At 45.1% G+C, this 27708-nt stretch overlaps 1 protein-coding gene and 1 pseudogene across 3 annotated transcripts; one reads left to right on the forward strand and one right to left on the reverse strand.

Annotated features, from left to right (window-relative positions):
- Positions 1 to 4335: 4335 nt before the first annotated feature.
- On the forward strand, positions 4336 to 27429 carry C13H9orf153 (chromosome 13 C9orf153 homolog). Of its 3 annotated transcripts, none has more exons than XM_029920725.1 (4): positions 4336 to 4448; positions 21934 to 22025; positions 23253 to 23748; positions 27181 to 27429. In XM_029920725.1, the coding sequence occupies exons 2-4, from the start codon at positions 21960 to 21962 to the stop codon at positions 27402 to 27404; spliced, it is 786 nt and encodes a 261-aa protein (XP_029776585.1). In that variant the 5' UTR covers positions 4336 to 4448; positions 21934 to 21959; the 3' UTR covers positions 27405 to 27429. The 3 variants fall into 3 exon arrangements, with proteins under 3 accessions (XP_029776585.1, XP_029776587.1, XP_029776586.1); XM_029920727.1 differs by lacking the exon at positions 4336 to 4448 and adding an exon at positions 5647 to 5662; XM_029920726.1 differs by lacking the exon at positions 4336 to 4448 and adding an exon at positions 17219 to 17231.
- On the reverse strand, positions 13940 to 14747 carry LOC115276664 (annotated as a pseudogene).
- Positions 27430 to 27708: the final 279 nt, after the last annotated feature.

Genomic DNA, 27708 nt, shown 5'->3' on the forward strand with positions numbered 1-27708 from the left:
TGTGATCGTAAAATTGGCCTTTCTTTATGAGGAATAGTCGCATAGTTTGGGCATAGTCGCTGGAGCTCTTCCAGCTACGGATGAGTAACGGCTGCGATGTTCTGACCAGTCTTGTCGCTCACGGGAATTCTCTCCACCTGATTCAGTCGCGTCCCGTCTTCTCACGTGCCGTTCTCCAGTTGACACTTTGACGGAGCCTTTTTGATGTCTCTCGGCCCCAGAGACCTGAGCATTGCCTTCCTTCCGCCTTGTCTTCTCCCTGCTTCCGTGTCTCCCTCCTCACAGCCTCCTGTCTCGTTATCCCTCCCTGCGATGCTTTTCCCACATCTGTTCATGTTCACGTCCAGAAAGATTCTCGACTGTTCACCTCAGGCATCTTTGGGAACACCTGCAGTCCAAGCCCTGAGGGTTCACAGATGCCCACAGACCCTGCCTGCCTCCGCCATCTTAGAGTTGACAGATGAGACTCCAGTGAAGAGAAGAGGGTACGTGTCGTGATATCGCAGACTTGCTGCGTGCCAGGAACTGTTCCAGTATCATCTTCACAACAAGCCAGTGAAGTGGGGTGACTATTTTCATCACATAGATGAGAAATTAAACCTCAGGATGAATAAAATAGTTGACCCGAGTCCCACAGTAAGCGACTGGGTCACAGTGACTGCCCGTGCCGTCTGTCCCAGCCTGTGCTGCTGGCAGCTGGGCTGTGCCGTGTGTAGTGAGAACCGAGGTGAGGGCACCTTTAAGAAGCCATCTGAGAAGCTGTGACATCTCGGCCCAGTTTTAAAAGCCCTAAGAGATTTGGGGCAGGAGGGAAGGCCATGGACGAAACTACAGAACTGAAAACCTGCAGGAAGCTAGCCACTCAGAAATCTGCGAGGGACAAGAAGGGACAGCAGACCGGACAGGATGTTGGAGCTTTCTCTAGCTTCTGGAGGTGCTGGGAGCCACTCAGAATCTACAAGGGGGCCGTCACAACCTCTGCATTTAGAAGTGTCAGGCTGGCGGCCCTGTGGAGCATGGAGAAGGCTGCGTGGGGAGGAGGGCAGGAGGAAGTGCCGCCGACCCCCCAGACCCTGAGAGAGAGGCCGGCGTGAGGCTTCGGAGCTGCCCCCAGCAGGGCCGCACTGAACAGACCAACCTCAGCAGGGCCGTGGTGCTCTGGCCCGTGGCTGACCGCCCTAGCAACACTTGAGCGGGTGTTTTGGTTTTAGTCCCTTGCATGATATTGAAAGGTTTTCTTGAAAGTAGGAGCTTTGTCATCTCTTTGGCGTTCACTTAGCAACAGGCATATCATAATTATATTTGGCAAAATGGCTCACCTACAGCTGCATCATGTTCTTTCTTGTTTCGGCCAAGCTCCGCCAAATCCCAGCGTCCTGTGAGGGGTCACTGTGTAGTGCCTGTGTGACGTGGAGGATGTCAGCTGCCACGGCAGGAGCTTCACGTGGCGATGACACCAGTGGATTTTTAGAAGGTCACTCTTAAGAGCCTGCTCCAGGGGCCGACCCACCCCAGGAAGGAGACAGAGACTGCAGCAGTGTCCCCCTACAGGGTCCCTGTCCCTGCCCTGTCTCTGACTCACAAGAATCATTTTTCTTGTTGGCAAAGAGGAAAGTGGGGAGGGGTTGGAAAATTAGCCACAAGATCAGAAGTCCCTAAGATTTCCAGTACTTCCTAGGTTTCATTCGTCAGGAAATCCCTTTTTAAAAGAGCCTTTCTTGTCTCGTTTTGATGCCTGGGAGACCAGGAAATGCAAGCGCTTGTGATGTTAAGCCCCCTGTCATTCCCAGGCCGTCGAACAGCTGTAAGACCCGTGTGGCCTGCAGTCTGTGCCTCAGAGCAGACGTGACCTGGGCCACGAGCCTGCAGCAGCTTGAGTAAATACAGAAGCAGCTAGCCTGATGCTGAGGCTCAGTGCGGACGTTCCTGGGGTGCTGGCACGCAAAGCTAGAGCCCTGGGCGTCAGGTACGTCTGGATTTAAATCAGGGCTTCAGTCACTTGGAGGCCTTTTGACCTGGCACAGGTGAAGTGAGTCCTCTGAGCCTGTTAGGCCGTCTGTAGAAAAGTCTCAGAACTGGGGGAGATTTGATGAGCCAACTGCGTGTCCACAGCATCCAGCTTGGAGTTGACACTCAGTCCCTGGTGGCTTTAATCCCTTTTACTTGTGGTTATCAGACCAAGAGTTCAGAGAAAGAGCGTTTTCATACAATTAGGGAGTTACTGCCCCATATTAAAATCTGGAGGAGGTTAACTGTATTTCCTTACGTGACAACCACCGCTTACTTGAAAAGAGCTACAGATATAATTCAGAGAAATTGTATTCTCTTTGTAGCTGATTAGCTGAATTACCATGGAGAGAGATGCCTTAACTGATGAGCTCCCCAGGTTGGAAGGTGGGGGCCAGCTCAGTGGGAGAGCCAGGCTGGCAGCCTGCCCACCCTCTCCCTCCTTTGCGATGTGGAGCCCCTTCCAGGGGTAACTCCCAGTGGGCTGTGGAAGTCTGCAGCCTTCCCTGAGGCAAGGACTCTGCACCAGTGATGGCCCCCTAGCTAAACCGCCCGCCCCCCTTTTCTTTGGTAGCCCTAGTGGGCTGCACCACTGAATTTACTTCCATGAACAAGTAATTCCCAGCTCTTCACTATAAAGTACATGTTAGGGGCACCTGGCTGGCTGTCATAGGAGCACACAAGTCTTGATCTCAGAATCATGAATTCAAGCACCGGCGTTGGGTGTAGAGATTATTAAAGAAAAAAAACAAAACCCCACAAAACTTAAAAGTACGTGTTTATGCTCTGTGGAGGCCAGGCCTTCAGGCAGTCCTCAAGCTTCAAAGTGTAAGTAAATGGGGATCTTGTCGATCTGCAGATCTAATCCCCAAGGTCCAGGGGCCTGGGCTTCTGCACGCTGAGCCAGGGTCAGGTAAAGTCCATGCTGTTGCTTTGCAGACCACCTTTGAGTAGCAAGGTTTTAAAATGTCTCCAGAGGTATGTTTGTATTGAGGGATAATCCGCACGTCTGTTTTTACCACCCACCATGGTGTTGAGGGTCTCTGATCGGATGAGAGAGCCACGTGGCCACCCTGATTTATAACTGTCGGGCTCCTTTCAGTATTGTGAAATCCTAAAACCATCTTGATGTCCAGCCCTGTTTCCATTCAGATGCTGGGTCTCCGGCTTGGTCCCCACTGCTTTCCCAGCACAACCAGGAGACCTGGACGGTCCCTGAGTCGTTTTGATCCTAATGCTCTGGAACCAGGGTCCTCAGATAGGCCAGGTTTGATGTCCCGGGGAAACTGACAAGGAAGGGGACACCTTGCGTGGCCCTTCTTTTCTCAGCTACCTGAGGTGGCACAGGGCATTGCCTTTCTCAGGAAATGTGGTACATGTGCACAGGACAAAATGTACCACTTACACTACGTTTAAGTGTGCAGTTCAGTGGCCATAAGAACCTTCACTGTCTCACAGCCGTCACCGCCATCCATCTCTAGAACTTTCTCATCTTCCCAAACTGTGTCCCCATTAAGCACGAACTGTGCATTCCTCGCCACCCCCAGTCCCTGGAAACCACCACCTGCTTCCTGTCTCTGTGTTGTCCAGGCACCTCAGAGCAGTGGAATCCTACGGTACTCGTCCTTTTGTGTCTGATCAGGAGGTAACATTTTTGATCTTCATTAGCCGAAGTTGTGACAGTCATCACTGTTGCTCTTTAACCACCGCCGATGGAGTCTTTAGTTTGTCAGCTGTGACTGTCCTTGGATGGTGTGTCTGCTGATAGTTATTTAGGAACAACTGAGGGCAGTTTAAGAAAAGCATCAAAAGATCACACACTAGACCGACGCAGATGAAATTCGTCATGAAGACTCTGGGCAGAGACACCAGGTATGACAAAGAAAGTTAAATATACAGGACTTGAAATATATAGCTCTTGTCAGGAATGAAGTCCAGCAAAATCATTTGGTGCTACAGCAGAGCTATTAACTCCTCCCCTCCTTTCTGATGCAGCCCTGATCCACTTCCGGCCGCACCATGTGGGCAGATGTAGGAAGCTGTCTCCTATTTACTGCCTCGATTTCTCTTTGGCATCTTGTCCGTATCTATAGAAGGAAAAAACTTGACCAATTAGAAAACATAATTCAGCTTGTTTACTTTTAATGTTTAATGAAAAATGTTTACTTTTTAAAATAAAATGCCTCTCCATCCTCCACCTTCCACCCATCACCCTCATGCAGGGAAATAATCCCCTGGGTTTGGTGTCATGCAGCTGTGTATGTGACCGTGAGGATGTCCATATGTCACAATGAACAGTTACTCCTTCACCAACACTTACTAAGCATTGGCAGATGCCAGGCTAGCCCATGGGGCTACCAGAGGAATGAGACCCAGCCCTGCCCCCAGACCTGCAGATGCGTGAACAAGATGGCCACATAAACAAAACTGTAAAGCAAGTGGTAAGTGCTGTGACTGACCGCCTCCCAGGGCATAAGGAGAGAACAGAGAAGCGAGCATTAAGCTAGACTGGGCTAGGCCAGGAGATGCAGGTGGAGTGGGCAGTAGGGAGAGAGAGAGCAGAAGCTAGAACTGAGAGACGAGGTGAAGCTGGGCTCATGTCTACAAATCAGAACTGGGAAAGTGACCTTCCAGCAGTGCATGACTGAGCCTCAACAGTCCCCTGTCTTCCTTTGGGCCTTCACTTAGCATCCGTGCCTCTTCCTAGATTTCTGTGCCTTCTTCCTTCCCCACCATGTTCCCACCGATAGCCCTGACTTGACTCTGTTCTCACTACGCCTATAACCCCTCCTCCCACATCTCCAAATTCAGCCCTGAGAGTGTACAGCCTCGGTAGAGATGACAATCTGAGAGAGATTAAAAAAACAAAAACGGTAGGGAGCTTCCTGTCCCTTTTCCGGAACCAACATTTGTGGATGAACTCTTTCTCATGGGCTGAAACTGAATGGTGGAAATGCATGAACTGCTCAAACAGGCTTCCATCCGAAGATGCCAGTGTTACATTCTCCCCTCCCCAAGCAGGCCGGTCAGTCCTCAAGCCCACCACTAAGGCTACTGTCTGTCCAACCAATGAAGGCCCTAAGCAGGTACTCTTCCCTGGGGACTGTCCACAGAACAGTAAGCATCAGCCCATGGCAAGCCCTTTGGGTGGAATTGTACTGTCCCAACCATCCCACCTTCTACCCCAGCTGCTACCCACCTGGGACCTTCCTTCTAACCTGTACATGCCACCTCACATCTCCTGGGGATGTACCTAGTTCACGGGGGCTAGAGGCACTCACAAGTACACTGGCATTGTGGACGGCAGACAAAGCCAAGGCTGGTGACTCAGCCAGTGCTTCCAGACTGGCCTAGGACCCCGCTTGCTGGAGGAGAGGTGGGGAGGTAAGCCCCACTGCCGACACACAGCTCTTTGGTATCAAAGGCAGTAGAGCAGAAATGGTTGTAGGTGCAGAGATGAGTGTGGCCCCCAGGAACCCCCAAGGAACTCTGTTCCACCTCCTCCCGGTTGCCAAGCAGAACAGTGTCTGTCTTCTCTTTCTATCTTTGGGAGTCTGGCTCCTTCCTTTTGGAATCCTATCCTATAGGTCAAGTGCTGCCGCCCTCACCAGACAAATCAGAAACAAGCAGAAATCTTCCCTGGTGCCTACACCAGGTACTGATTCCTATTTCTAAAGTACTGGCATCCTCCACTGGCTACTCCTGAGGCACCTGAGCTGCCCCCACGTCCCCTTCCCCAAGAGCTCGTGCTGCAGCAAACTATGACATCATGAGATGCTCAGTACCACGTCCATTCTAGCAGACTCAGGGAGGACAGGGGCTGGTCCGTTGGGAGAGTGCGCAGACGGACCACAGTGCTCCAGCCATTTCATTGTTAAATGTTTATAGAGCCCGTGCTATAATCATGCCTTGTATCATGGAGGACACAAAGAGGTGGCCCCAGGAGCTGACCCTGCAGGAGAGGGGAGGTGGGGGGAGGGAAGGGGACAGTAGTAACAGCTGTTGGCAGTGGCCGTGATTAGGCAGCTAGCGCTTATGAGAACACATCCTAGGGGGCAGCCGCCTGGCTGGCACTCTGCAGGAGTTAGGGGGTTGAGTCCTTACACAGCTCTAGGTGGTTGTTGGTGCCATACTCACATGCCCATTTTACATATGTGTATACTGAGTACTGAGGCTGATAAATGCCATTGAGGAGGCACAGGAGCACTGTCCAGGAGGCTCCAAGGAGCCGGGGAGGACTACGTGAGGGAACAGAGGATGTCAGAGGGGCAGCTCCAGAGATTTTTTTCTTTAATGTTTATTTATTTATTTATCTATCTATTTATTTATTTATAAATGTTTGTTTATGTTGGAGAGAGAGTGTGCAAGTCAGGGAGGGGCAGAGAGAGACCTAAACAGAATCTGAGCTGTCAGCACAGAGCCTGAAGCAGAGCTCGAACTGCAAGGTCATGATCTGATCCAAAGTCAAACACTCAACTGACTTAGCCACCCAGGCGCCCCCAGAGCTGGGTTTTGACAAGATGCTGCAGCTGTGAGGAGGGCACCTGGGAGTTTTGTATGGAGAGGACGGATAAACAGGGACGGAGGAGAGTGAGGGCCGTGTGTGCCAGTTGGGGGGAATGTGAGAAGACACACTAGCAGGAGTGAGCCGCCGGAGAGGAAAGCGGTGGGGAGACAGGTGGTCGTGGCTTGCGTCTGGGCCTAGAAGCCCCAGCACTAGGCTGACATCTTGTGCGATGTGGGCCAGGGCAGAGCCACTGAGGGTTTTGAGAGCAAGTCTGGATCAGAATCCTCTTACAGGAAGGGTGACCCTGTGTGGCTTATAGAAGGTAAGAAGTTGGAGCACAGGATTTCTAGGGCACTAAAGCTGTTCTGCATGATGATAGATGTGTAACGGTAGATACATGTCATTTGTTGGTCAACACCCAATGGGAAACTAAAGACTTACGTTCATAACAATATCGGTTTATCAGTTACAAATAATGCATCACACTAGTGCAAGGTGTTAATAGAGGAAATTGTCTATAATGGTGGGAAATGCTCTCCTTTCCAAACAATTCCTGTAAACCTGAAACTGCTCTAAAAAACAGTCTATCAATTATTTAGAAGTCTTTTAAAGAACATTTTAAAAAATTTTAATTCCAATATAGCTAACATACAGTGTTATATTAACTTTAGGCGTGTGATGGAGTGACTCAATAGACATGTTTTATTAGCAAAAAAATACAATAGTTTTACATTCCTAGGAAAACTCAGGTTTTCTAAAATTGCATTTTGAAAGCAATTACTTCAAAGGAAGAATTGAGTTTTGTTCATTTTTCCTACCAGAATTTCAATAATAAAGGTCATTTTTTTAAAGTAATCATGAATACACTTAAATACTTCCAACGTGGGGCTCAAACTCACAACCCTGGGATCCAGAGTTGCATGCTTTTCTTGGATGGGCCAGCCAGGCGCCCCCAGAAAAGGTCATTTTTAATGGTAGGCTGTGTGCAGCGATAAAATCCACACCTCAGCAAGCACTCTGGCCCGTGTGTCTGGTCTCTGCTCAAGACTGATAAGCTCTCCCAGCACGTTAGCAGCCACAGGGTGGTGTGTGCAGCCTTCCCACGGGGCAGCAGGCTTGTAGCGATTGACTTCCTAATCCGCACCAGCCGCTATGCCGCACCAGGGGATCCCATGGGCAGGCCGATTCCAAGGCTGAGGGATTCAGGGAAATCAGCCAGGGAAAGCCCGCTAGGCATTTTGGTGAGAAAGTAGGCAAGAGCTAACAAAGCCCGCACAAATCCTCGGTTCCCGGTGGGCTCTCACCTGTTTCCCAAAGGGGTCCTCTTCTCACTTAGACCAGCATTCCCAAAGCATGGAACCCCATAATCTCTCCACTGGGCCACAGGCATCTGGGGGGTTCAGAAGAAAAAGCAACAACACGATAGCAGTCAAACTTCTTGGAGATGTAAAATTGTAGTGACTTCACAGAAACCCTGTTTTGTTCTCTGCAGCCATTCCATATTTAAACGTTGAGCCTTTGGGGCACCTGGGTGGCTCAGTCAGTGGAGCATCCACTGATTGATTTCAGCTCAGGTCCTGATCTCACAGTTTGTGGGTTCAAGCCCAGCGTCAGTCTTGGTGCAGAGCCTGTTTGGGATTCTCTCTCTACTTCTATCTCTGCTCCTCCCCTGCTCTCTCTCTCTCTAAATAAATAAACTTTAAAAAAAAAAAAAGTTAGGCATTTCTCCTAGGGACAACATCAGATTATCTTAAGTAACATTTAGTTGACAAAGTTTGTTGTGATTAATGTATTTTTCATACCATTAGCTGGTATCAAATCTGCAATCTTTATTATTGCTTTTGGGTTATATTGGACTCAGTTTTATTTTTCAAGAGGATCGTGGCCCAAAAGTGTTCACTGAGGCATAAAAGTGATGGAAACAGTAGTATATATCCTATAATCCGACAAAACCTTATGAATACCCAAGGTAACTGTCACTCCGGAATGATACAGAATGTCAGGATTTATTGGGTCAAGCAAATCTGCAGGCATGCTCTGACACAAAGTGGTTGAAAACTGAAACTTAATAGGAGATGCGACTTTGGATCCATCTCAAGGCTGTAAGTTCAAGCCCTACGTTGGATATAACACTTACTCAAAAACTGAATAAGACGCGCCACAATGAGTATCTGTAAGCTGAATTTAACTGGACTGGAGCTTCTGCTTGCCCAGGGATTCCCCAGCAAAGTTACAAAACCTGGTCAGAGGGTATCACTGAGGCTTTTGAGTTACTCACCAATAAACGGTGATACTTCTCCAGAAGTACAAAATTTTGCTTTCCAGAAAAATGATTTCTTGCTGAGCCAGAGTAAAGACAAAAATGGCCAACCTGTTACTCAAAAGTTTTACTTATTGAAGCAAAAATAGGTGCATGTTATGTTACTGTTGTAAATCTTGGAAACCTGTCTACAGAGTTAATCACATATGTTACGTTCTGCAAGAAACAAAATGAGCTAGTGGCCAAATAGTTTCATTGAAGATCTTATTTTTTTCAAAGTCTTTTTTAAGAAAATTTTTAATGTTTATTTATTTTTGAGAGAGAGAGAGAGAGCAGGGCAAGGACAGAGAGAGAGGGAGATACAGAATCCAAAGCAGGCTCCAGGCTCTAAGCTGTCAGTTCAGAGTCTGATGCAGGGCCCGAACCCATGAACCGTGAGATCTTTTATTTTTTAAGAGAATTTTTAAATTCATTTCTTAGAGTTTATTAATTAAGTAATTTAAGTAATCTACGCCCAACATGGAGCTCGAACTCCCGACCCTGAGAGCAAGAGTCGTACACATTCCCAACTGAGCCAGCCAGGTGCCCCATCAAAGACCTTATTATACAACTATTACTAATATGACACAAGCATTTCCAGCTGCAGACATGAGCTGTTGATGTGCGTGTGGTAGATGAGCATGAGGAAGAAAGCCACAGTGATGCTTTGCTCTGTGTTACTAAACATGTAGTGAAAAGCCATTGGAGAGGCGGGGTGTAGGCAGAAACAGCGGCCCAGGTGTTCCACCTCAGGGACGGTGGAGGGAGCAGTGGAGGAGGGCTGCTGCTCCAGAAATGAGGGGCATGTCTCTGAATGCCCCCGGCCCCACACCATCTCACTCCCAGGAAGCTTCCTCTTGGTTGTGAAGCCGTCGGGACAGATACCGTGAACGCCACGCACAAGGTGTGGCCGCTGCATGTCAACCTGCCCTGTAAAGAAATGGGGACAGAGTGAGACCACTGAGTGAGTGTTAAGATGATGGATTGAATCCTCCACATAATTCCATGATCTGGAGAGATGCTAACACCAGACACATTTTGGAAGCTGGAAGGTAAATGGATGAGGGGTTACTAATGGTTTGGCCCCCTAAGAACTGGACAGCCCCATTATGCTGCAGAATTCTCAGAATGCCACTGCAGGCGACACCAGCTGTTCCTGGAACTAAGGGCAGTGGGGAAGGCGGGCCAAGAAGACTGTTCTAGAGAAGCTGGACCCTCAGAGGCCCTCCCCCACTTCATGCCTCTGCTTGTACCTTGAAGGATTTGTCTCTGGAGAGGCAAATCCAGGGGCTGCAGACATGGGAGGGGCCAGGCCCAGCAGGGGGTGCAAGCATCACACCGTGAAACAGGGAACAGACATCCAAACAAAACAAGGGATTCCGTGAACATACGTATAGTAAGTGCCTTTCAGCCCTCCGCCTCCCCCAACTCTGCAGCTCTGATTTATCCTGTCACAGTGAGATACTTAACACCCTCCAGACCAGGGAGGGCGGACTCTTTCCAGCCCAGAAAAGGCCCAAAGAAGATCACATTAGGGGATCCTCCCCCAGATGGTCTACCCAAAGCCTACAAGCCCTGTCAGTGCTGGTAGAGTTTCCTGCCAGCTTTTCACACCCCATTTGTATCCGCGAGTAGACAACCACAGCTCCCCGGACATCTGAGGATCGCCCTGTTCATGGAAGTTAGGGGCCAAACAGGAGACACAGAGAGAGACCATGTTGGGAGAAGACAACTGCAAAAGACTAAACGTAGTGTTATCAGAGGAATGACCTGCTGCATCACGAAGCAAGAAAGAAGGACAAGGAAGGGGACACTCAGAACAGAAGCGGCTCTTACAAACCAAGCGCACGGTCAGACGCCTGGGGGGTTCAGTCCTTAAGCTCAGGGCATGATCTCACAGTTCATGGGTTCGAGTCCTGCATGCAGTGAGCACAAGTCCGGCTTTGGGTAAACATGAGCCCCTCTTCTCTCCCTCCCTCTCTCTCTCTCTGCTGTTTGCTCACTGGTGCCCCCTCTGTCTCTCAAAACAAACAAACAACCAAGTGCACAAAACAGAAAGGTTAGAAGAGAGTTCTGGCCCCGCATCCGCTCTGCCCCACATCAGCTCTGTGCTGACAGCTCAGAGCCTGGAGCCTGCTTCAGATTCTGTGTCTCCCTCACTCCCTGCCCCTCTCCCACTCATACTTTGTCTTTGTCTCTGTCAAAAATAAATAAAAATTTAAAAAATAATAAAATAAATAAAAAATAAAAGGAACCAGGATGTCCTTAGCACCAGGTTAAAAACAGAACACTACCAGGGGTGCCTGGGTGGCTCAGTTGGTTAAGCATCTGACTCTTGATTTCAGCTCAGATCATGATCTCATGGTTTGTGAGATGGAGCCCCAGGTCGGGTGCTGAGCTGACAGCACGGGGCCTGCTTGGGATTCTCTCCCTCCCTTTCTCTACCCCTTTCCCACCCTCAAAATAAATAAACTTAAACAAATGGTAAATTTTATGTTATATGTATTTTGCCGCAATTAGACTTTTAAAAAAGGGAGGCAAGTTGCAGGAAAAATCTGTAGGGAGACATATATTTGTAAGAAAACGAGGCAGAGGGGAGAAAAAAAGAAAAGCAAAAAGGAAGAGAATGCTAAACATGAAATGCAGGAGGGTGGCTCTCCCTGGGTGTGGGGAGGGCGGGATGGCAGTGAGGGCGTGCAGCGTGCTGTCCCTGACACTCTGCGTCTCAGTCTGGGTTTTGCGCACATGGAACTCCATGATTATTCATTCCCATTTGAATGCTGACATGCATCTTCTATTATCTACTCTCTATTAAAGAAACAGACCTCTTTTAGCCTACCTAGGCATTGATTTTTATTATATATCTGCTGCTCTATTCAGTACCTGCTTGTGATCATTGCTAAGTTGGTGTTCTTATAGATCAACGTCATCAAAAAGGGCGGAATGTAAGTCACTTGTGTGATTTTAAATTTTCTAGTAGCCACATTCAAAAGAGTAAAAAGAAACAGGAAAAAAATTTTAACCATTTTATGTAACCCAGTGTTTCTGAAATAGTATATTTTCAGCATATAACCAGCATACAAATCCTTAAAGACATATTTTGATTCTTTTTTCTTACTACCGTGCATCTCAGTTTGGAATGGTCACAAATCAAGTGCTCAATGGCCACACTGAGGTAGTGGCCACCATACTGGACAGTCCAGACTGAGAACAACACTTCAAACATCAATTAAACCCAGCCTGTGCTACCATACTGCATGTGACTAGGGTGAATGTTCAACGACGCCATTGACCTGAGCAAAATCAGACTGAGCAACATGGGCAGCCACATTCACGCAAACACAGGCCATGACGATAGTCCTGATGGTCACTGGGCCAGCTGTGAGGCCCCCACTGGTTGTAAAATGTACCCTGATTTTCAGGGAGGTTCAAGTGTGAAGCTGATACAATACAGAGGTCACAATGCGAAACTTGTGGAATATGGACTGGTTATTACTAGGAAGCCTAAGGATGAGGTGTGGAGATGAGGCTGGCCGCGTCCAAGAAAACGAACCTGGAACTCAAATGTTAGATTCAGGGGAAGAGCTCACTGAAGGCAGGGTTTTGTTTTGTTTTGTTAATTTTTTTAATGTTTGTTAATTTTTTAAGAGAGAGACAGAGCAAGAGTGGGGGAAGGGCAGAGAGAGAGACACAGAATCTTAAGCAGGCTCCAGGCTCTGAGCTAGCTGTCAGCACAGAGCCCAATGCGGGGCTCGAGCCCATGAATCACAAGATCATGACCTGATCCGAAGTCGATGCTCAACCGACTGAGCCACCCACATGCCCCTGAAGGTGGTTTCTGTCACCTTGTCAGGCTGCTGGAGCATGGGTTAGGCTCTAAGAGGGCCAGTGAGCCCAGACCACAGGAGAGCATATCTCCATGAAGAGCCCAAGCGGACACTCTCAGAGACTCAGAACCCCTAAGGGCTCCCGCCACCCTGATCTCGCCTGCGCACATTCTACCCTGTGAGTTATGTGTGTTGGAGAGTGGGTGTTTTTGCAAAGCCACACCTTTCCTCTGTAAGACCCTGCATGCTTGCCCTCTCCAGCATTTTCTTTGCTGTTTTGGTTGTAGAGGTAAGTTTATACTTTAACAACTAACTCCTTTATTTTCATTGGGTCAAGAGGGAGAGAGAAAACGCTCCATGACCAGTTTTGTATATCAAAAAATATTCCTAAGAGTAAGAACTGTTTCAGATATTGTTCCAAGTACCCTCAGAAGGGCCCATCTGTGACTGAGCACATAAGTAACACTGCAGACTCAAGACACAAGGTTATCTTTCTTTCCCATGTGTACACCTTTCTCCTCAAAACAGGAAGTCAGCCATGTCCTAACAGAACTGTTTTGACATTACAAAAAAAAGCATGCTTGCTGTATACAAACTTCGAACAAGATGTACACTATTCGTCAACAGTAGGGAGCAAATCTCCCCGTTCATCCCCTTCCTATTCCCTCTCTTCTGTTGAAATTGGCACACGTCCTTCCAGATGATTTGCTATGAGCTGACAACAGTGTTCATTACCCATGTCATACACAGAACTATTTCTCTGCTACATGAAATACATATGTGGCTTTATTCTTGTATGTGCGAAATCATTGTACAATGACCATTAACATTTATGGAGCATATTTTAGTGACATGTTTCTCCACACAGAGCCACACTGCTCCTTTAAAAATGTAAGTAAGTGCCTGTCACGGGGCCTGCAGTGACTCCCCAGTTCCCTCTGAGGAAAGCCAAAGTTCCGTGTCTGCCTGCAAGGCCCCAGGGCATCAGGCCCTCCTCCCTCCTCTCTGCCCTCTTCCCCTCGCTTCCTCTGTTCCAGTCCTCCTGGAACCTGCTCTTCCTCCAGTCAGCCAAGAATCCGGCCCTTGCCCTGGCTGGTCCCTGGGTGGGAGCCTCCCGTTATTCTCAGGGCTCACACCTCCTACACATCTTTGCCCCACAGCACTCCCAACACGCCTTGTCCCTGTTATATTTTACTTCCTTTACAGCACGCACACTTTGAACATATCAATTCATTTATTTTCAAATTTTTATTTATTTATTTATTTTTAAACATCACAAGATTTTTTATTTGTCACCATTAAATGTCTGAATATTAAACAGATTCTTGGACTGGTGGCTCATATCCACCAGCTCGTTCAACTTTAGCACCGGTCTCATCCCCAGGAGCTTTTCCAGAACTACTACCTTCACCATGAAGCTCCACGAGCTTTCCCAATTCAAACTTGGGTTTCTTGAGCATTTTTACTTTTCTAACGAAGACATCATGAAGTGGGTAAATGGACTGACAAGCCTTCTCTATGTCTTTTCCGATGCTGTCTGGAATCAATATATTGACCACTTCTTTCAAGTCATTTGTCTGCACCTCTCAGGTCATGATTTCCATCATCTTTTTCCGAATTTGGTGGACCTGTTGGTGCTGAGCATAAGAGGTCTTCCGAATCTGATTGTTGCGTTTTTCAGTAAAACCGACACAAAAGAGATGAAGCAAATACCCATCGATAGTCTTGACGTCAACATGAGCCTCAATCATGGTCTGCCATTTTTTGACCATGGAGCACATTTTGTCCCGGGTAAGATCCATGCCATGGAAATTAGTCAGGCATTTTTGCCCTGAACATCTTCAGTAATCAGCTTGAATTTCCTAAACGCAACTTCATCATTCTGCAGATCAGCAAGGCTTACTTTAAACACACGACCCTTGAGGCCATCAGATGCGATGTTGGTTCCTTGAGTTCTCGTGACTAGTGTTTTTCCAATATTTATTATATTAAACATTGCCGGTGATTTTACATCATACCAATCTTTCTTTGAAAATGGATCAACCACTTTCTTCTTGGCTCCCTTTTTGCCGCCTTTCATAAGGCACTTGTTCTTGCTGCCCGCCATGGCGCTGCTGAGGGAGCCAAAAGGTCAAATTTTTATTTAAATTCTAGTTAACATACACTGCAATATGGATTTCAGGAGTAGAATTCAGCAATTTATCACTTATATACAACACCCAGTGCTTATCACAAGTGTCCTTAATATCCATCCCCCATGTAGCCCATCCCCCACCCACCGCCCTCTGTCAACACTCTTTATTCTCTAAGAGTCTCTTAGAGTTTCTTTCCCTCTCTCTCTCTTTCCCCCTTCCCATATGTTCATCAGTTTTGGTTCTTAAATTTGACATATGAATGAAATCGTATGGTATTTGTCTTTCTCTGACTTATTTCACTTAGCATAATACACTCTAGCTCCATCCATGTCATTGCAAATGGCAAGATTTCATTCTTTTGAATGAAAGTAATATTATATATATTATATACATATTATAATATATATACCATTTCTTTATCCATTCATTAGTCAATGGACATTTGGGGTATCTCTATAGTTTGACTGTAGTTGACTATTGCTGCTATAAACATCGGGGTGCACATGCTCCTTCAAATCTGTATTTTCCTATCCTTTGGATAAATATCTAGTAGTGCAGTTGATGGGTCATGGGGTAGTTCTACTGTTAACTTTTTGAAGAAGCTCCATACTGTTCTCCACAGTGGCTGCCCCAGTTTGCATTCCCACCGACAGTGCAAAGAGGGTTTCTCCTTCTCTGCATCCTCACAGACATCTGTTGTTGTCTGAGGTGTTCATTTTAGCCACCCTGACAGGTGTGAGGTAATGCCTCATCATGGTTTTGATTTGTATTTCCCTGATGATGAGTGATAGTGAGCGTCTTTGCATGTGTCTGTTGGCCATCTGGATGTCTTCTATGGAAACATGTCTATACATGTCTTCTGCCCATGTCTTCCCTGGTTTATTTTTTGGATGTTGAGTATTAATTCATTTATTATATATATGACTTTCTGTGTGCCTCCCTGTGCTGGAATGTAAACTTCATAGGAGCAGAAATATTTGTTCTGTTTTTCAGTGTATCCCAAGGGACGAAACTGTGCCTGGTTAATAATAGGTGTTCAATAAATTATTTGTAAGTATTTTAGAAATTTTTCCTTTACACTTTATTTGCCTTTGTATTCCTAAGGCTTAGTCCAGTGCCTGACACATTATAAACACTAACTGTTGGTGGATTAATGCTGTCTTACAGACAAAAATTCGGTCAAGAAGGAAGAAAGGAAAGAGAGAAATAGAAAGAAAAATAGGAAAGAGTGGACACAGACTTCCAGTGAGCGCCATCTGGTGGCACAATAGTACCAGCAGGCTCCCTGGGCACAAAAGAACAGATTTCATTGTGGGAATAAGATAAACTAATACCTTTAGTTTTTTAAAAGAGTTTATTCTATTTTTTTATTAAGATTTTATTTTGGGGGCTCCTGGGTGGCTCAGTCGGATGGGCGACCGACTCTTGATTTTGGCTAAGGTCATCATGACCTCATGGTCCGTGAGTTCGAGCCCCATGCCAGGCTCTGCTCTGATAGCGCAGAACCTGGTTGGGATTCTCTGTCTCCCTCTCTCTCTCTGCCCTTCCCCTTCTCAATCTCTTTCTCTCTCTCCCTCTCTCTCTCTCTCTCTCAAAATAAATAAACATTAAAAAAAGATTTTATTCTTAAGTAATGTCTACACCCAGAGTGGGACTCAAACTTACAACCCCAAGATCAAGAGTCACATGCTCCACTGACTGACCCAATCAGGAGCTCCTATAGTAATATATTTATTTATTTATTTAGTTAGTTAGTTAGTTAAATCTTTATTTTGAGAGAGAGCAGGGGAGGGGCACAGCGAAGGGGGGAAAGAGGCTCCAAAGCAGACTCCGAACTGACAGCAGTGAGCCCAACAGGGGACTTGAACCCACAAACCATGAGATCATGCATGGCCCGAGTTGAAGTTGAATGCTCAACTGACTGAGCCATGTAGGCACCCCCGGATATTTTTTATCAATACAGTTGACCCTTGAACACCAGGAGTTTGAATTGTGTGGGTCTACTTATATGCAGATTCTCTTAATGGAGTACAATGCTGTAAATGTATTTTCTCTTCCTTATGATCTTAGTAACATTTCTTTTCTCTAGCTAATTTTATTGTAAGAATACAGTATATAATACATAGAACACCTAAATAGGTGTTAATTGTTTATCAGTAAGGCTTTTCCACTGTGTGGTGGGTCGACCCCTCAAATCCCCCATTGCTCAAAGGTCAACTACATTTTATTTATTTATTTTTTAAGTCTAATTATTTATTTTTGAAACAGAGAGTACAGGCAGAAGAGGAACAGAGAGAGACACACAGAATCTGAAACGGCTTCAAGCTCTGAGGTCCCAGAAATCATGACCTGAGCTGGAATCACAAGTCAGATGCTTAACCAGCTGAGCCACCACACACCCCAGAAGTTAATCAGGCTTCTTATTAGAGTCATTGCAGTAAGTTTGGAAAGAATAGGTAAGATGGTTTTTAAGAATCAGTTTCAAAATGAAGGAGTAGTTAAGAGTTGAGATGGATAAAAATGAGGACTGTAAAAACGACATTAGAATTTATTAAAAAGTTAGTATTGCCTTCGAGAATGCAATTTTGGGGGTGCCTGCGTGGCTCAGTTGGTTATGCGTCTGACTTCAGCTCAGGTCATGATCTCGAGGTTTGTGAGTTCAAGCCCCACATCAGGCTGTCTGCTGCTGTCAGCACAGAGCTTGCTTGGGATCCTCTCCCCCCAACCCCCAACACTTCCTCTCTCTCTCTCAAAAATAAACAAAAAAAGAAAAAAAAAAGAATGTAATTTGTGGGGGGAGGGACAGTTAGACTTAGCTGGTTCAGTCAGGGTCATAAGTTCAAGCCCATGTGTAAAGATTACCAAAAAACAAAACAAAATCAGTTTTGATTCACCAAGCAGAGAGAATGTTAAATGTCATTATACACGATAATATAAAAGTAATGAGTGCAGAAGTAAAAGAGAGATAAACTTGAAAGCTAGTGATAAGACAGGAGAAAAGAGAAGTTATTTTTCTCTCAAATGGAAGTTTACACGTTTATAAAGAAGGAAGAAACCATTGAGGAGTATCAGATTGAAGAAAAGGGAATGGCGGAGAAGCAAAGGAGAGAAAGAGAAGTTGTGTCCCCAAGGCCAGGGAAATATTCCACAAGAGTAACAAAGAGGAGAGACTAGCCCCGCCCCAGGTGGGAGAAAGAGCACACTATCATTGGATGAACAGGGAACCTTTCTTTCTGGATCAGAGGGGAAGGTGAAGAGTTGGGGGTGCGCACAATAGGAGCAGAGGATGCTACTCAGGAGTTCCTGTGAGATGCCCTGGCCCTTCTCAGGAAAGTCAGAATTTATGGTGGGAATTTCTAGGAACAGCAATAGATGAAGAGAAATGCTGACGAGCCCCTGCAGAGGCTCCTGCACTGGCTCTATTTCTCCAGGAACACTCTCCGTTAGAAGCTGGATTAGAGGGAATCTAGGGGCGCCCGGGTGGCTCAGTCAGTTGGGCGTCCAACTTTGGCTCAGGTCATGATTTCATGGTCAGTGAGTTCAAGCCCTGCATCAGGCTCTATGCTACAGCTCAGAGCCTGGAGCCTGCTTCGGATTCTGTGTCTCCCTCTCTCTCTGCTCCTCCCCCACTCCTGCTCCATCTCTCTCTGCCTCTCAAGAATGAATAAATGTTAGAGGCGCCTGGTGGCTCATTCGGTTAAGCATCTGACTTCAGCTCAGGTCATGATCTCACAGTCTGTGGGCTCGAGCCCCGTGTCAGGCTCTGTGCTGACAGCTCAGAGTCTGGAGCCTGCTTCGGATTCTGTGTCTCCATCTCTCCCTGCCCCTCTCCCTCTCACACTCTGTCTCTCTGTCTCTCTGTCTCTCTGTCTCTCTGTCTCTCTCTCTCTCTCTCAAAATAAAATAAAGACATAAAAAAATGAATAAATGTTAAAAATTTTTATTTTAATAAATAGATAAAGGACTAATCTAAGGGTTAGTCATTGGCTTGCCTCCAGCCAAGGGCCTAAAGCGAGAAGTAGGTTAGTGAAGTCAGCATCAGAATGGAGAAAAGCATCTTTAGCGAATGGTCTGTTAGTAGCATTCTGAATCCTGACCCTTCAACAAGAGGGAGGTGTCGTCAATAATAATTCTACAAAGAGACTCAGCAAGAATCTCATCTTTCTTGTGTCCCATTCCCTGCTGTCAATCTCCTGGTAATGAAACGAGTACACATTTCTCAGATATTGCTTTGAATATATGTATAAAGCGTTGCAAGACTGGCCTCTGAAGCTGGAAATCACTTGTCTGCATCAGCAATTCTGATTAAGTTCCACATGCATGTGTAGTTGGGGGTTAAGTCAAGCCTTCTTTAAGGGGAGGAGAAGGGAAAAAATATACAGTCGTGGGAAAAGGCAGCCCTCTCATGGTGGGAAGCACACTGGAAGACAGAGGTCTGCCTGGGAGATGCTGAGAGGTTAGATGAAGTAAGTTAGAGAAATCGTTTCCTTTGCAAGAACGAACAAAAGCACAGTCAAACCTACTTTAACTGGTGGTGATAGACGTGTCTATAAAGCCACCATACAAATGTAGGAAAGGGAGTCATCATGCTGCATCATATTGCCTTTTTGGGGGTCATAGATATTGATATAGTGACTGTTATGTATTTGGATATATGTATATGTATTGTACATATATATTTGCATATATTTATTATGGATTTTTCCTTTTTTAAATTTATGTTTTTATTTATTATTGAGACAGAGAGAAACAGAGCATGAGTGGGGAGGGGCAGAGAGAGAGGGAGACACAGAATCTGAAGCAGGTTTCAGGTTCTGAGCTGTCAGTACAAAGCCCGATGCGGGGCTCAAACCCATGAACCATGAGATCATGACCTGAGCCAAAGTCAGCCGCTTAACTGGCTGAGCCACCCAGGCGCCACTGGATTCTTCTTCTTCTTCTTTTTTTTTTTTAATATTTACTTTTGAGAGACAGAGCATGTGTGAGCAGAGGAAGGGCAGAGAGAGAGGGGGACAGAGGATCAGAAGCAGGCTCTATGCTGACAGCAAGCCTGATGTAACGTGAGGCTCAAACCCACAAACCACAAGATTAGATCTGAGCCAAAGTTAGATGCACAACCAATTGACCCACCAGGTGCCTCCATTCTGGATTTTCCTGTTTTGCTGGGAACAGAGGAAGAACCCAATTGTTTTTGCTTCACCCCAAACACTTTTGGTTCTTCTCTGATACTCATCCCAGTCACTCCAGCTACGAGTCAGGATACAGTGGTTTCCAGGAGGATATTTCCCCTCTTACGTTCCCTTATTTCCAACAAGGGTTTCACTGGAATATATTAAACCAAGAATGTGAGGTATTGTGGGTTTATCTAGTATTTATTGCTGTGTAACAGTCCACTCAAACCTCAGTGTTTTGAAACAACTATACTTAATTATAAAAAATTTTTAATGTTTATTTATTTTGAGAGAGAGAGAATGAGCAGGGGAGAGAGAGGAGAGTAGGGGAGGGACAGAGAGAGAGAGGGAGAGAGAGAGAATCCCAAGTAGCACAGAGCCTGATGTGGGGCTCGAACTCAAGAACCATGAGATCATGACCTGAGCTGAAACCAAAAGCCAGGTCTTAACCAACTCAGCCACCCAGTGCCTCTATAGTTTGTTATTCGCTGTAATTTGGAGTTGCCAGCTCAGCTGAGTGGCTGTTGTCCTTCATCTGGGATCATTTGGAGTCACTCATGCAGCTGTGGCCATCTGGAGGCTCGAATAGGGCTGGGTGCTTCAAGATGGGCTTGCTTACATGTCTAGTGGTTGGTGTTGGCTCCCAGTTCCTCACGGTGTGTCCAGAAGGGTAGCTGGACCTCCTTGCATGGTGGCTCGGAATTCCAAGAGTGTGAAGCAGAGCTCCAGAGCTCAAGGCTGAGGCTCTGGCATTCACACAATATTACTTACACCTCATACTGTCATTTCAAAGAAAAGCCCTCATGCAGCTGGTCAAACACAAGCATAAGGGCAGCCCAAGGTCAAATGTGGGAGCAGACTGGACTGCCACTTACTGATCTGACCAACTGTAAAGATTCTATGCTGTTTCTTTCTTTCTTCTTCTTTCAAAGAATTTATTTTTGAGTAATCTCTATACCCAACATGGGATCCAAACTCACCCTGAGATCAAGAGTCACACATTCTACTGGCTGAGTCAGCTGAGCACCCATCTGTCACCATTTCTGACTCTCACAAAGGGATTAAACACAAGCCCATCTGTAAAACGCATACTGGCATGTCTGACTCAAAGCAAATTATTTCAAAATGTTATTTTATTATTATTAGTGGCCCTTTCCTCTTAAATAAAAAGCACTTTTCCTGAGTAACGAATAAGTGAGTTTCTCTGTAGATAAACTGAAAATTGTTCAAAATATATAATACAAAAATCTTAAACAACCCATATAGGATTCATTGAATTAGTCTGAGGGTATATGTCATGTAATAACTTGAGGTATTTCCGAGAAAATATTTTATGGGCATGTGAGTAATTTGATAGATGTAGAAGAAGAAGAAAATGTAAAATGATAAAAAATTTAAAAATTAATCATAAGAGACTCTTCAATACAAAGGACAAAGGACAAACTGAGGCTTGCTGGAGGGAAAGTCGGGGGGGCTAAATGGGTGACAGGCATTAAGGAGGACACTTTTAGAAATGAGCATTGGGGAGTGCCTGGGTGGCTCAGTCGGTTGAGCATCAGGCTTCAGCTCAGGTCATGATCTCACGGTTTGTGGATTCGAGCCCCACATCAGGTTCTGTGCTGACAGCTAGCTCAGAGCCTGGAGCCTGCTTCAGATTCTGTATCTCCCTCTCTCTCTGACCCTCCCCTGCTTGCACTGTCTCTTTCTGTCTCTCAAAAATAAATAAAAAGAAAAAAAAATAAAATAAAAAAAGAAAAGAAAAGAAATGAGCATTGGGTTTTATCATACCTACGAGACAAATCACTGTGTTCTACTCCTGAAACCAAGACTACACTGTATGTTAAGTAACTTGAATTAAAAAAAAAAAAAGTGCTCTACTTATGAAGTTTTAAAGACTATAAAATTGTTACCCCACCATCACCACCACCAGCCTTTGTACTTTGCTGGATGTTTGATCTTACACTTCATCTTCTCTTACACTTGTCAGGAATTCGGGAATAAAATCCCAGCACAATGCTTCTCAACGGGGACACTGATCCAACTGCAGATGAGACAGCAGACAAGTCTCTCAGGTGTTCGGTACGCATTTACAATTCTGTAATAATCTACATGGGAAACTTATATTCAAAAATTGTGGGGATAAATTTTGGAGCTGCTGAATCCCAGAGACAAGCCTGGGCACCACAGGGAATACGAACATTCCTCTTCACTGACTTACACTTTTTTGTCACAGTGATAGGCAGCTCCTCCATGGGCAGGCAAGTGTGAGAGCCACGTTGTCTTCATGATAATGGCAATCATCTGAGAAGGCCATTCACCCATCTTAGCCTGCTCTGTATTTGTTGCTCTTGCACCAAACTGGCTAGGACTGAGGGAAACTCTGCATTGGTCTAAATGATCCAAATCTGAGCTCTCATGTTAGCCTTTTTGGCCTTCCAGTTGAATGGCATATGAATCTTCTTAGGGATAATGGAATGAGTAGGCAAGATGCTGTAGAAAATGAGATTTTATTCCTTCAGTACAAGATTTTAGATAAGAAAGGTACTCTGAAGAAATATTCATTGTCTTTGCCAACAACTACTACCAAACACTCCACAGATGTAACTCTTTGCTTTGGTAAAATGTCTCAGTGAATAAGGACTATTATAGCTTCCTTTGCACTGCATTCTAGAACATTCTGAGCTTTTCAGACACCAGGATGAAACTTTGATGTCTATACCACCTGGCTGTGTTTCTTCCTTAAGAGAAATGTAGCCTTCCTCAAAACAAAGGCTGCAACCCCCCACATCTTTCTCTCTCCATGGCAACTCATTGAATTTCATGTTGGAAAAGTCTTACAGAGTTTAGAGTCCAAGGCTCATTTCATAATGGAGGTGCCAGTGACATGTCTAAATAATATCCCTTTCTGGGATTGACTAAGAGATTTGACCCTCTGGTCTCTGTTCCACATCTGCCAGATAGGCAGACATATCTTCCCTAAGATAGATGCTTCTGTTTTGTTTTATTTTTGTTTGTTTATTTATTTTGAGGGGGGAAAGGCAGAGAGAGAAAGAGGTAGAGACAACCCCAAGCAGGCTCTGCTCCACACTATCAGTGCAGAGCCCAGCGTGGGGCTTGATCTCACAAACCATGAGATCATGACTTGAGCTGAAATCAAGAATTAGACACTTAACCGACTGAGACACCAGGCACCCCAATGCTTCTGTTTTCATGGTTATTTCTTATCCTCCTTATTCTAGGATTTATGAGTCTATTAGACAATTTCATCTTCATCAATCTCATGACTTCCCACTTTTTGTCCTACAGCTACCAGAATTTTATGCATTTCTTGAGAATTTTAATAAGGAGAGCAAGAACTCGACTCTCAAAAAAACGCATGGTATTTCACCTAGTGAAGCACAGAAAATGCTTTGTCAAAATCTGAATACCATGTCATTACCCAGGGGAACTGCTGTGAGGGAACAAGACCTCTGGTCTATTTTCATGTGCACGGTGGTTAGAAAAGAAGAAGAGAAACCAGAATCGATGACTGAACTACTATACCAAAGCTTGTTGACCATCCCGCCCTCTCCAGTGGAAGGACTCTCCAAATCCCAACAGAGGCTCTTGAAGTGTGGAATTCCTCCTCCTGCACACACTTTTCCTTATGAGATTCTCATCGATCACTCTAGCACCTCATCACCACCCCCCACAGAGAAGACTCAGGGAATTAACATATTACACAGGCTGGGCATTTCCAGGATCATGCCAAAAAATTTTATCTTTGAACACAGAATTGCTAAGTACCGCTTAATCGATCCAGGTAATCTAAACAGATGAGTCCATGTGAGACTAAATTAGTGGAAATCTGACTGCAACTTTTACATGGGTTACTGGAGCTGAAATAACCAAATAGTGACCCATGGGAATCTTGCAGTCATGGGGTTCACGACTGATGTGCTTGCCACCTACAATGCCAACGTGAGGTAGAGAACAGAGACTCGAACATTCCAGCGTCAAATCTCAGGTCCAGTCTCAAAAAGGAGTAGTAATAGATGCAGTCCTTACACTTACCTTTGTAACATGAGCCAGTTAAATTTGAACTTGAAAGCACTCATAACTATTCTTTCTTGTTTACATGAACTTAGCCAATTATTTACTAAAAAATGGCTTATTTTTCTCAAGCATCTTGGCTTTAGTGAAATTGAGAGTTTTTTAAGATACTTTTTCATGAACCTTTACCTTTTCTTTACTGTTACATTAACAAAAGGAAACTCCTCCCTTCATTTCTGATTCTTTTTTTAACTTTTTTAATGTTTATTTATTTTTGAGAGAGAGAGGCACAGAGCGTGAGCAGGGGAGGGGCAGAGAGAGAGGGAGACAAAGAATTTGAAGCAGGATCCTGGCTCTGAGCTGTTAACACAGAGCCTGATGCAGGGCTCCAACCCATGAACCATGAGATAATGACCTGAGTTGAAGTCAGGTTCCCAACCGACTGAGCAACCCAGGCGCCCCTGGTTCTGATTCTTTAATAGGGAGGTATTCCTAAGAGACCAAGACTATTCAGAGAAACCTGGAAATATATGGTGGTGAGTTTTAATGAGAAGGGAGTGTTATAAGGTCTCCATTTTCCTTAATTTGAGGGATGTAATAATTTGTAATTCTATGTAGATGTAAAAAACATAACAGATTAAATCAATGATATAAAATACTTGAACCTTTCTCAGGTAGGTTCTTGACTCAAGATAAGACCATTTGCACAGCAAGTATTTTGACAACACCATTTTTATATTAAAAGTCATGGGAGAGACAGAGGAGCACATTTAAAGGCACAGATTGATTAATTTGCTCATATTTGGTCCAAGATGCTGCAACAGTCTTTGCTGTAACTCCCCACACTGATGTCTTGACAGAGTCTAGTGCAGGTTTCGGATTCCCTCGGTGAAGTCATACTTTGTGTGTTCTGGAGCCCAGGCAGAAGTCGAAATCAGAAGATTTGTGGGAATGGCCCAAATAATCCACAGAAGTGCATAAGGTCAAGTCTTGGACCAGAGAGGGAAAATCCTGGAAAGTATTGGTAATCAGTACCTACTGCCAAAGGGCCTATTGAAAAGTCCTGAAGGCTTGACTGTTTGATAGGATGTTTGTGGTTTTGACACGCAGGAGACAAATTGTCTTCTCGTCCCAAGGCGTAGCTTATCTCCTGGCTACCTGATGTCTCCAGATTGCTCATGTGGCCTTCCAGACTCCGTGTTAGAGTTTCTCCTCTGTCTTCATGACCTCATTTTCTCAGATCCCAAGGTAGGATTTCAGGTACACATCCTGTCTATTCAAGGAATATGCATGAAGCCTGGTAGGCATCCCTATGAAGAATATCCAGGAATTTCTTAGGTTTAGTTAGTCTTGTAACAATTCATATTTTACAATCCTATATTGCCCACTATTACTGTTATCATATCAGCCAGCCAGTCCCTAAAGTATTCTCAGCCCAGGAGAACTTAAGGACTCCTGGTGTACCAAAGAATATTGTAGAACATATCCTTACCAGCATCAAGCACTGGGGGAGGAAAAGAGAGTGAGTGCTGCCATTTTCTTCTATCATATCGGTTCCTGTTGCTCGGGCTAAATCCTATGGGACTGTGTAGGTTAGGAATGCGTTTGACAGAAAAGGAAATGAAGATTATTTTTCTTATATACTTATAAGTCTGAAGGCAGGCAAACAGTGTTGGAACAATACTTTTTTATATTGTCAAGGACTCAGGCTCAACCACCTGTGTGTGGATTTTGTCTTCATAGACAAAAAATGTCTCCTTCACCTCCAGGTACTATGACCACATTCCTGGCAGGAAAAAGGGATTAAGACAAAGGGCCATAATGGCTACTTCTGTCTTCTTTTAGTAGAGAAGCGAAACTTCCTCAACTGCTCCTCCTCCAGTGACTTCCCCCTATATCTCATTGGTCAGAATTGCATCCAATAGCCACCCCTTACTGCTAGGTGGTGACTAGGGATCTTAGCTTTTCACCCTCCATCATCAGAGGAAGGCAGAAGAGAATCACAATGAACATGAAGTAAGCCAACCTATAGTATCAACCATGCATCACAACATAAAGCTCTGTGGTGATCAAAATAACGACTTCTGTGGCCCTCTCTTGTCAAATATCCCTTTCATTCCTTCATAACCAGATCTTCCCAAGCCAGGCCTGCCAAGATCTTGTTAAACTCCCTGACACTTGGTAACTGCCCTTAGGGAGGGACTGTTGACCACCAGGGTTTACCACCAATAGCCAGCTCCAGTATCTGTTCCACTAGGGAAGGTGAGAACTCATTAGCAAGAGAGAAATAGATCAGGCTTCTTGCTTGTTCGTTGTACCATTATTCTCTTCGTATTAGTCACATTCATCAACTTGCTCTTTGGTCTCTGTTTTACACTCAAATCTCTGCCGTGGGCCTTGCTTTTTTTTTTCTCTCCCTCTCTCTCTTTTGAGAGGTGGTGGTGGTTTACAATTTATCTAGTCCTTAAAGGATCTGTTCTTGGGGCACCTGGATGGCTCAGTCGGTTAAGTGTCAAACTCTTGATTTCAGCTTAGGTCACGATCTGACGGTTCATGTGTTCAAACCCCATATTGGGCTCTGCTCTGACAGCACAGAGCGTGCTTACGATTCTCTCTCCCTCTTTCCCTGTCCCTCCTCTCTCAAGTTCTCTGTCTCTTAAACATTTTTAAGAAGGATCTCTTCTGGAAGAGATTGTTATTACTAGTGATACCCCAAATTAGTAGGTCCTGAAAAAGTAGGGGAAACAGCCAAATGCCACTGCCATTTTATACCAAGGGCTTACGCCAGCATCTTGGAAGAAATGACACTAACAGTCTATGTACTTCTAACCAGTCCTTGTCCATGTTTTGAGCCCTCATTAGGATCTTCTCTGTTGACCTCCATGCTCTGTAGGTCTCTCCATTTGTACATTATTAGTATCCAAGCATTGAATGAGAGCCCCTCCACCTGCTATGGTCCTGTAGCATCCATGCCAGCCCAGTTAGCCAGACCCACCCAGTTACCCATTTGGAGGAGAGCTTTAGACCAGATGAACACTGTAGGTGACCTTTCAGTTTATAAAGCTCTAGAAACAGCTTTCTACTAGAAGGGAGAAGGAGACTCAAGTTCATCTAAGTTTCATTCTGTCCGTGAAGCGTTTCTGGATAACTGAAGGTTAAGTCACTCCATCATGTAATTCTTTGAAAATATGATTTTTTGCAGAAAAGCAATTCATGGATCTAAGGGATCTTGAATGGAGATATTACAAGGGGATCGTGAAGTGGAAGCGCAGTACTTTAGATTCATTCATAAATATAAAGTACGACAGTGAGAAGAGGTTTGTTGAGAGCCAGGGGATGCCTGGTGTTATTTCCCCCCCTCTAGTTTATAGGTCTTTAGTCATTTATCCTCAGGTTGATTATCCAAAAAATACAACTTCTTCTTAAATAAAACATGTAGCTTATTAAAATATGTTGGATGTAGATTTTGCTTTTGACAGCATTGAACTTACACCTGAAAAGTAAAGAAGCAGAGGAGCCATGGGACATAGGAACTGGGTCGCTACAATATTCATGTAAGGTCCAAAATTAAACCATTAATATGTAGAAAAAGATTTGAACCGATCTGCATGTGTAAGACCAGGTTTGGACATGTGAAACTCATCTGGACAAGGCTGAGGCACATCTGGATCATGCGAAAAGTGAGGGTACCTAGGAAGAAGAACTACCAAGCAAGAATACCTCTTAAAAA

This window comes from Suricata suricatta, chromosome 13 (assembly GCF_006229205.1).
Source record: "Suricata suricatta isolate VVHF042 chromosome 13, meerkat_22Aug2017_6uvM2_HiC, whole genome shotgun sequence".
NCBI lineage: Eukaryota > Metazoa > Chordata > Mammalia > Carnivora > Herpestidae > Suricata > Suricata suricatta.